This window comes from Bos taurus, chromosome 16 (assembly GCF_002263795.3).
Source record: "Bos taurus isolate L1 Dominette 01449 registration number 42190680 breed Hereford chromosome 16, ARS-UCD2.0, whole genome shotgun sequence".
NCBI lineage: Eukaryota > Metazoa > Chordata > Mammalia > Artiodactyla > Bovidae > Bos > Bos taurus.
Genome location: NC_037343.1, coordinates 27,363,247 through 27,373,765, shown reverse-complemented (window position 1 = coordinate 27,373,765; position 10,519 = coordinate 27,363,247). Strand labels below are relative to the sequence as shown.

Here is a 10,519-nt window from a genome sequence, read left to right as displayed (position 1 = left end):
GTCAATTAAAAAAAAAAGTGATAAACACTATGTATTGTGATTAATAGCTCAGTTTATTAGCGATTTTAATAAAGTAAATCCTTATAGTGAAAACAACATACTAGAAATAGCTTTTTAAAAGCTTTTTTTATGATATGCTTACAAAGGGTCAGACCTAAGTGAAAACATCCACCACAGTGGTAATATAATGAGTAAAGCTGAACACTGCGCAGATGGACTCTTTAAAGCCAGATTAGCTTCTTGACACTATGAAGATCACACTCTGAATTTGTATGAGGGCAGCTTCTAAACATAGTTGGTCTTAATAATTCAAAAATTCCACTTTCTCAGTTATGATCAAGTTTCAGAGAGGAGTTCCTTTGGTCTTAATGACATTTACTCCTGAACCTCGTTGCCTTTCAGATGCCTCTTCATTCTCGAATAGGGACTTATTGTATCATCCGTCACAAAATCATATAGCACTTTTATCCAGGAATTGTAGTGGGGGAGGTTGTCATAGTACTCAGCAGCTATTTTCCTCACCTAGAAGGGAAAAAATACAGCAAGATGAATAATGAGTGTTAACAGAGTCCTATTAAAGATGACAGATGGATGTCTGACATGCACACTCAGAAAAGAAACCATGAAACTTTCTCCTACCTCCCTCTTAAATAAATAAGTAACAGCAGCAGCTTTGGGAATTCTAAACAGAAAGCAGTTTACATTTTTGGAATAAACCATCTTTGACCCTCTAGGATTACTGACTCTTTTCAACAAGCTCTGAGGGATTAGTTTACTTGTAAATTTACTTGTAGTTTATTAGCTTACTTGTAAATGTGGCACTTGCCATCTTTTAATAACAAATACTTGCAATCCAATCAACTTGATGTTTTTTAAATGTCATACTGAATGACTGGCATTGCAGGGTTTAAAGGCACCACTTGACGCTGCCATTAAGGAACCTGCCTGCAAATACCGATGAATTATTGTGGCATGCCAGTTAGAAATTGATCACTTATCAAACGTACAATTCAGCCACCTCACGTTAAGGATGTCTTTTTAAAAAAAATGACTATGGCCAGTGTGATTAGCAAGCAAGACTAGTTAGTGCGGAGTAAAACACTGATTTCAACAAAATGTGATTGCAGTGATGTTTTTAAGGCTCTGAACAATCTAAAAACCACTGAATTGCACATTGTAAGTGTATGAATTGTATCTATGAGTTACCTTTCAATAGAGATGTTGAAAGAAACCTTGTTATGCATATCTATTAACTAACCATGTGATCATTACATGCAACATAATTACTGCAACACAACTATTGCAGAACAAGGTACTTCTTGGCATACACAATAGAACAGGCAGGAAAGGAAGACCAGAGAACTTTGAGAATGTCTATTAGTTCAGCAATGTGTGGAATGGAGTGGGAAATAAATTCTCACTGATGAACCATGAGCAGGTAATGTTTAAGCTGACCTAAGTTTTCAGTTTACAGACTGCTCAAGAAAATTACAAGTCAAAATATGTGGCTTATGTTGGAAAAGGTGAATTATTTTGTTCAAAGGTGACCAGCTTTCTCCTTAAACCATGTCATGTCCAACTCTTTTTGCGAGCCCATGGACTGTAGCCCACCAGGCTTCTCCATCCATGGGGTTTTCCAGGCAAGAATACTGGAGTGGGTTGACATTTCCTTCTCCAGGGGATCTTCCTGACCCAGGGATCGAAACTGTGTCTCCTGCATTGCAAGCAGATTCTTTACCAGTGAGCCGCCTAAGAAGCCCTAATCTCTTAAAAATATAAAAATGTACTTTCCTAGGCAGGGAAGAGGTGAGCAAAGGTGGGCACACTCTCCAACCAAAATGACACAAAGTAGCCACACGGGCACATCACACCACGTTCAAAACTGTTTTCAGCCAGCTGTGTGGTGATTTCCCCCATTTTATTTTGAAAACACAAAACCGACAGAAAAGCTGAAAGAACAACAAAACCATCAGCCATATGCTCTTCATTTAGGTCCACCAATTAACACTATGCCACAGCTACTTTCTCTCTCTCTTTCCATATATGATATAAATCACATACTTTGCTCTTTGCTGGAAGAGAAGTTGCAGATGTTATGTGCAAACTTACTCTGAATATTTCACCCTAAATATTCAATACATATCTCCTAAGAAAAAGTTATGTCATCAGTCGTGTCTGAGTCTTTGCAACCCCATGGACTGGTGCCTGCCAGGCTCCTCTGTCCATAGGATTTTCCCAGCAAGAATACTGGGATGGGTTGCCATTTTCTCCTCCAGGGGATCTTCCCAACCCAGGGATCGAACCTGCATCTCCTGCACTTGCAAGCGGATTCTTTGCCACTTAGCCACCTGGGAAGCCCAAGAACAAGGACATTTCCCGACAAAACCATAATAGCATTCCACACCCAAGAAACTTAACACTGACACAATATTACTATTATGTGGTTCATATTCAAAATTTCCCACTAACTCAATGTCCTTTCTAGATTTTTCTTTCCTCAACTAGTAATCCAATCAATAATCAAATGTTATATTTAGTTGTCATGCTGTATGCAAGTTTGTAAACAGTCAACAGTTAAAAACTTAAGATGAAATCTATAAAATTTGGGTGAGTAGATATGCTAGCATAAAATATCTGGTTATGGTTTCCTTAATATCACAGCTAAAAAAATAAAAAATCATGAAAAATTGATACTACATCTCCTACAACTTCCCCTTTTTAGAATTACAGAAACATTTTTTGGTAATGGAACTGTAAAAGCTATCCATTCTGAGGATGGAAAGTCTAATAAGTGAATTCATCAGAAATATAACTGAAGTTTGGAGAGGATTATCCTTTGAGAAAGGATGAAAGTCAATATGCTGCCTTTCATTTACTCCACAAGCAGTAAGATAAAAGTCTACTGTGACGGGAAACGGATGGTCCCTGCCTGTGGGATGTCTGCACCACTGGAAACTGACATTCACTTATTCTGCAGAGCAATTATGCAGAGTATCTGTATTTCACAATAAACCAACACAAACTTTAGCTAAGTGTATTTAACAGTGATAAAGGTTATGTAAATTTTTGCTGCCTCCACAGAGGGAATTTCATTTTCCATTTCTGAATTACTTTACATGTCAGTTGATTATACAGACCCCCCGAACACTCTAAACTTTATGTGTCACCACAAGGCTTAGGGATCCAGGACAGTGAGGTCTGTAAAATTAGGCTGCCCAACTCATGACTTTTAAGACTCTTGCTGTTTTCTTTGATGAACTGCCTAGATGGACAAAATATACTACATTTCATTTTAAATGAGCAAGTCAAGACTAATTGTGATCACAGAACCATCAGAAATTAGAACATGTATAAAATCCTTTACTTACCAGGGGAAGGCTTTTTCCGGGAATGTTGGGAAAGTCGTGGTGTTCATTATGGTAACCCACATTGAAGGTGAGTAAATTCAGAGGCCCATAATATGAATAAGTTTCATGTCCCTTTAAGAACATATAATGTTCAGCTATAAAATGTCCAGAAATCGGGTGCAAACCTAGGCCAAATAAGGAGGCTGCCAACATGTAGACTAAAGATTTAACTCCCAAAACATAGTAAACCACGATGTCAAAAGTGATCTGGATCACAGTATTGATTATTTCCAGATAGGAGATTGGTTTGGGGTTGATGAACAGAGGTCGAAAAGCATAAAAGAGAGGCTGAAGGATGACCCATATAAACTTTCTAAAAGTAGTACAGAAGAACCAGCCTTCAAAGTCGGTTGGAATATCCACATCGATGCCGTCAGCTCCGAGGTATCGATGATGATCCATGTGATATCTCTTAAAGGAAACTGAATATGGGACACCGATAGGGAGATTGGCAAATATTCCAAACCAACGATTCCACATAGCTTTGTAATGGCCAAAGGCGCTGTTGTGGGAAACTTCATGAATAGCCAGAGTCATTGAATGATTAACGCAGCTGCCAAAGGCATATGCCCAAAACAGGACCCATTTCCAGTCTAAGTCCTTTACTAAGTAAAATGCAACAAACTGAGTGAGAACCATCATAATTACAATCCATATCAAGTTGGAATCAGGCTTCATTAAGGATTTTATCTCTGGATACTTTGCTGTAAGGAAAAAAACAAACAAAAAATCAAAGCCTGAGAAAAGTGCATAACAGTTCTGCAATTAAACTAATATCAATTTACACATCAATTAATTTTTTCCAAATCATATGCTCTCTTTGAGACTATCAAATGTTCATCTACTACAGGGAAGGGGTATATGCTTTTTTAAAAATAGGTATATTTTGATGTGGACTATTTTTAATGTCTATTGAATTTGTTATAATACCACTTCTGTTTCATCTTAGCTCTCTAACTAGGGATGGAACCAACACCCCCTGCATTGGAAGTCTTTTTTTTTCTTTAAATAGAGTATGCATGGGTTCTAAGTCCCTTCTGACTCTTTGCAACTCTGGACTGTAGCCTGCCAGGTTCCTCTGTCCAGGGCCCAGGCAAGGATACTGGAGTGGGTTGCCATGCCCTCCTTCAGGGTGGAAGGCGAAATCTTAACCACTAGACTGCCAGGGAAGTCCCGGGAAGAAGTATATTCTAACAGTAAAGTTACTAAATATCATGTCACAACAAATTTGAGAATTTTTGTAGGAAAAAATGAGCCTCAAAATCTAGACCCTCATACATTAACAGAAAGATAGTCACAACATGAATAAATGTTATCTAGTTCCCTTTTCTGGAGAAGGCGATGGCACCCCACTCCAGTACTCTTACCTGGAAAATCCCATGGATGGAGGAGCCTAGTAGGCTGCAGTCCATGGGGTTGCAAAGAGTCGGACACGACTGAGCAACTTCACTTTCACTTTTCACTTTCATGCATTGGAGAAGGAAATGGCAACCCACTCCAGTGTTCTTGCCTGGAGAATCCCAGGGACGGGGGAGCCTGGTGGGCTGCCGTCTATGGGGTCGCACAGAGTCGGACACGACTGAAATGACTTAGCAGCAGCAGCAGTTCCCTTTTCACTCTTAAAAATTTTTGTATGTTACCCCTTTCCCAGGGGGGGACGCGCGGGGCCGGGGGGCCGGCGGCGCGCGCCTGTCGCCGCTGTCACACGCGTCCGCGCTCGTGTCCCTTCCCTCTGCCCCGGGCGGTGGGGGGAGGGAGGAGGGCACGCAGGCGTCGGTGTGGCCCTTGCACTCAAAAAAAAAAAAAAAAGAAAGAAAAAAAAAAAATTTTGTATGTTAAATTTGTAAGTTTTACAAAAGTGGCAATCATAGTCTGATAAACTGATGTATCTGATTTAGGTTTTATAATTTCCTTATACTAACCAAGTCACTTCTACTTGCCAGTTTGTTGTAACTTCTAGCCATTTTCTGTATTTTCAAATGTTTAGATGTATAAATTTCTGCCAATGTAGACTTCTAGTTATCTCAAATTAGTGTAGATTCTAAAGAACTCTTATCGATTCACAATGCCTCTTTCTTTCCTTTCCTTCTGCATCAGGACTGAACAATGCTAATTTGTGTTAGATTATTATTTGTTGACTTCACACACAAATATCTAACCAAGTATTATGGAATATGCTAGTAATTCAGGGAAGTATTGCCTAGAGGCAAATGCAGATTCTTCTCCGTATCCTGCCACTCCAGGTAATGGAAGCCCAGATACACACTTTGGTTTTGTGGGTTGGCAAGTATGTTTAACCCAGCACAACAAAAAGAAGAGGAGCAGCTTCACCTTCTTTTCTCTAAAAGTGAAATGAAGAATTCTAGCTTAAAATGCAGGACAGGAAGGTAAGTCCAGTTTCACATATATAAGGGTCGGGTTAATTCAAGGTAATTCTTCTTGTTCCTTTCCTTTCCCCTCTCCTATCCCTAACTTCTCATCTTTCTTGCTGTTAGTCCATTTCATCAGTGTTAACAATTTTGTAGGCAATGGGTCAAAAAAAGTAATCTTATGGGTTTTGAGTCTAAAACTAATTATCCTGGGATAAATTAAAAGCTCAAGTAAGTATTTCATTTAAATATGGGTACGTCCAACAGTTGTTCAAACATAAAATAACAAAGTATTCAGTTCATTGGTGAATAAGTAGTAATTCTTTTGTATTAAAATGTTATTTCTATTTAGAGCTCCAGCATTTTTAGTTTAAATAAAATTTGATTAAATGGACATATCTGACAAAAGATAGAAGATAACACACGTTTTGCAGGTGTGCTGCTGCTGCTGCTGCTGCTGCTGCTGCTGCTAAGTCACGTCAGTTGTGTCCGACTCTAGTATATAAAAAATCAACACTAGGATGCCAATATAATTAAACAGGACAAAGAATAGTCTTTTCAACAAATGGTGCTGGAACAACTGGTCATCCACATGTAAAAGAATAAAACTGGACCTCTCTCTTACACCATACACAAAAATTGAGTGAGTGAGTGAAGTTGCTCAGTCGTGTCTGTGGACACATGGACTCGTGGACTGTAGCCCACCAGGCTCCTCCGTCCATGGGATTCTCCAGGCAGGAATACTGGAGTGGGGTGCCATTTCCTTCTCCAGGGGATCTTCCCAACCCAGGGATCGAACCCAGGTCTCCCACATTGCAGGCAGACCTCTGAGCCACCAGGGAAGTCACAAAAATTACTTGGCTACAAAAAGGAATGGAGTACTGATACATGCTGCAACATGCGTGAACCTTGAAAACATCGTGCTAAGTGAGAGAAGTCAGTCACGAAAGACCAAGTATTATGACCTCATTCATAAGAAATGTCCAGAACAGTAAAATCCACAGAAACAAAGATTAGTGTTTGCCCAGGACTGGGCAGTGTGAGTGAAGGATATATTCAATGCTAATGAATATAGGGTTTCTTCTTGGGGTGACAAGAACTTTCTAAAAATTAGATTGCAGTACCGACTTGATGGATGTGAGTTCGGGTGATCTCCAGGAGTTGGTGATGGACAAGGAGGCCTGGCGTACTGCAATTCATGGGGTTGCAAAGAGTTGGACACGACTGAGCGACTGAACTGAACTGAACTGAATGGTTTAATACTGTGAATATATACATTAAAAAAAAAACAAAAAAAAAAGCACCCTACTGAATTGTACACTTTAAATAGGTGAGCTTTTGGGATTTCCCTGGTGATCTAGTGGTTAAGACTCTGTACTTCCAATGAAGGGGGCTCAGCTTCCATTTCTGGTCAGAAAACTAAGATCCCACATGCTGTGCAGCAAGGGCAAAAACAAAAAAGGGGAGGGGGAGGGGGAACTTTACAGTTTGTGAATTATATCTTAATAAGACAGTTAAAAAAAAAAAGTTTCCCAGCAGAAGTACAGCAGTAAAGGGAACATTTCCTGCAATTATATGACCTACTAATAATCATCCTTTCCCTGATAGCTCAGATGGTAAAGAATCTGCCTGCAATGCAGGAGATCCCAGTTCGATTCCTGGGTTTGGGAAGATCTGCTGGAGAAGGGATAGGCTACCCACTCCAGTATTCTTGGGCTTCCCTTGTGGCTCAGCTGGTTAAAAATCCGCCTGCAATGTGGGACATCTGGGTTCGATCCCTGGGTTGGGAAGATCCCCTGGAGAAGGGGAAGGCTACCCACTCCAGTATTCTGGCCTGGAGAATTCCATAGACTGTACAGCCCATGAGGTCGCAAAGAGTCAGACACTACTGAGACTTTTACTTTCACTTCACTTTCACTTTCTGATGGCTCAGTGGTAAAGAATCTGCCTGTCAATGCAGGAAATGCAGGTTCAATCCCTGGGTGGGGAAGATGCCCTGAAGAAGGAAATGGCAAACCACTCCAGTAAGCTTGCCTGGGAAATCCTATGCACAGAGGAGCCTGGTGGGCTACACAGTCCACAGGGTTGCAGAGAGTGGGACATGACTGAGCGACTAAACAACAATAGTAATGGTCCAACTAAACAACCATAAATGGCCCAATCAATAGCTTTCATTAGTTTTGTACATAAATTTTGTAAATTTAGTGTATGGATGTTGGCTGTTATCATATCCATGTTCTCTTGTGCCTCTCACCCTGTCAAAACCTGACACATTTCAAAAATATCTCATCATTTAAGTATAATTTAAACAAATCTCCAGATTCTTATCTTTTCTGAGGTTATTCCATCTCCACCGCTGATATGGAACACTGAGCAGTATTTACACCTGCAGAGAAAATGATTAGCATCTTCATCGGGAAATACTGTAGTCCTTTTACTTTCCAAGTGAAACGGTCCAGTGATAATAAGTTTGTGGAAAAAAGGTTCATGTTGAGATAAGCATGGACAAACACCTTTTCACTTCCTTGATTGTCTGAATATTAAACAGATAGCTACATTTTGGTATTCAGGTGTTTGTTTTTACAGAGTTGAGACCAGATTATTCTTATGCATGTATTGATTAGGCATAGATTAAAATGTACTATATGCCATCTCTTATGTGTGATTTGCAAAATACACATTTTTGATTAAAAATAGTAAAGAAAGCATCCAAGAACCAAAGTCTCTTAAAGGGGTAGCGTTAATAGCAACTATAAATGTTCACGCTCCCAGCTTATTGATTCGATTTTTAAAAATCCATTTCAATAGGATCTACTAATGCTTTTTTTTTTTACAATTTATAAATTTATTTAACAGAGTCCCTAGTGTCAGAAGGATATGGGTTTAAATCTAGATTCACCCATGTATTAGTTATATGATCACGTATTACCCAACTCAGGTTCCATTGTTTGCTAATACTTGAGAGACAAGTATTGGTTGGAAAGGAACAGTTGCTTTATCCAGGACGCCGGCAATTTGGAGAAGGCGAACTGCTGTTCAATAGCCAACTTTGAAGAGTCTGCTAGACTATGGAAGTTTTTAAAGGTCTAATTCCTTTCCTTTTGTGAAAATATGACATTTCTACCTTACTCCAGCAAAGAGCAGGGACTTGCCTTTTCTTTTCACTTGGCGAATGGATGCTGACAAGAACAACTAGGCGGATACTCTGTATGAGAAATAATTCCTCCTATTCAACTTGTCACCCATTAGTTTCCAGATTTTCAAAACAAGAGCAAACGTTGTGGTAGAATCTAACCCAAATCAGAATGCCCCTCTAACAGTTATTCACTCCTACCACATCTTTAAAATAGGGGTAACATCGACCTAGTCACTGGGAAAATTAAATTGGTTAATGTTTGTAAAGTACTCAACACAGTACCTAACACAACCCTGGGAGAGATGAGAGAATTCTCTATATAATATAGAAGCTGCAAACAGCTGAGCGCCTGACACCTCCAGAGAGTTGTTAGGGCCTAGTTTAACCTGATGTAAAAGCCCTAAATTAGCAGTCAGGGAACCAGAAAGCTAATCTTGGCAAGTCTTCCACACACAGCCTTTTCGTCCAAAAAAAAACTGTGATGGATGAAAAATAAACATGAATCTGCCCCTCTCGCAGCCTTATTTGTGAGAATTCACGAGATCAGCGTGAGCACCCCAGGACCCAGGCCCTGGAAAGGTTACCCTTCCGGTCTGAAAGGCCCCTGGGGGCAAACGGGTGGGATACCACCAGCCCCCTCCCTGGGCCCAGGCTGCAGCCGCCGGCGCCGGGATCGCTAGCGGGCGTCGGCCAGCGTCCGCGCGCCCCGCGTGTGGGCCTCTAGATGCTCCGGGACCACGCCCTGCCTCGCACACGCTCGCAGCCTGGCTTCGCCCGGGGCCGCCGGGCAGAGGAAGAAGGGAGAGGAAGAGAAAGAGGCGGGGGAGGGGGGAGACGGGGAAGGGGGGAAGGCGGAAGGGAGAAGGGAGAGGAGATCACTGCGCCCACCGGCAGCACGAGTATCTCTGGGCGAGAGGATCTACTCGAGCGCGGTCTGGCCGAGGGAACCCGGCTGAAGAAAACCCTGTCCCCGAACGGACGCCCGCGCTCGAGGGCGCGCCTGTGCCTCCCCCGCCGAAGGTTCGGGTCTGCGCGGCCAGGCGGGGGCGCGCGGGGGAATCCCTCCCTCACGAGCCGGGCCGGGGCCCGGGCGGCGGCGGGACGCGGCCGGGAGCGGGCTCTTAACGGGCCTCGGGCGCGCAGGGGCCGCCGCGAGGAAGGCGCGTCCAGGTGGCGGGAGGCCGCGCACGCACATAACGGGGCGCGGGCCCGAGCCTCACCCAGGATCTCCTGGCGCCGAGTGGCGTGCGGCTGATCGGTGTAGACCCACTCGAAGTCTTCCCGTGAAACGCGATTCCCCATGGCGGCGGCTCACGGGCCAGCGGCGGGCTCTCGCTCCTATCCACTCTCCTCCTGGGCGGCGGCGAAAGCGAAGACTGCCGCTCCGCAACTCGTGTCAGCCGGCGGCGGAGGGGCGGGAGAGGAGACGCAGGCCGGGGCGGAGTCCCGAGGCCCCGCCCCCCGGCGGAGTCCCGAGGCCCCGCCCCCCGGCCTGGAGCTGGGGTGGGCGGGCGCCCCCTCCGAGGGGCGGGATTCCGTTGCTCCGCGGCGCTCGTTTCTGCTTTTTATGTGACTCGGCGACAAGCCGGGATGCCGAGTTCCTGCAA

The 10,519-nt window shown here is 43.0% G+C and overlaps 2 protein-coding genes across 8 annotated transcripts in view; one reads left to right on the top strand and one right to left on the bottom strand.

Moving 5' to 3' along the window:
* The window catches only part of NVL (nuclear VCP like), a 180,067-nt gene that overhangs the window by 128,795 nt on the left and 40,753 nt on the right, over positions 1-10,519 (top strand). The window contains exon 23 of one of the 7 annotated variants that reach the window (XM_059875669.1): positions 5,651-6,156. The exons of the other annotated variants lie outside the window; for them this stretch is intronic. Coding sequence (XP_059731652.1) covers positions 5,651-5,704 — 54 coding nt within the window. The 3' untranslated portion in view covers positions 5,705-6,156. Of the gene's footprint in view, positions 1-5,650; positions 6,157-10,519 lie in introns of those variants that run through there. 7 annotated transcript variants of the gene reach the window in all.
* DEGS1 (delta 4-desaturase, sphingolipid 1) lies at positions 35-10,310 on the bottom strand. Its single transcript, NM_001034289.2, has 3 exons — positions 10,133-10,310; positions 3,369-4,111; positions 35-522 (listed from the first exon to the last, which is right to left on the bottom strand). The coding sequence occupies exons 1-3, from the start codon at positions 10,212-10,214 to the stop codon at positions 376-378; spliced, it is 972 nt and encodes a 323-aa protein (NP_001029461.1). The 5' UTR covers positions 10,215-10,310; the 3' UTR covers positions 35-375.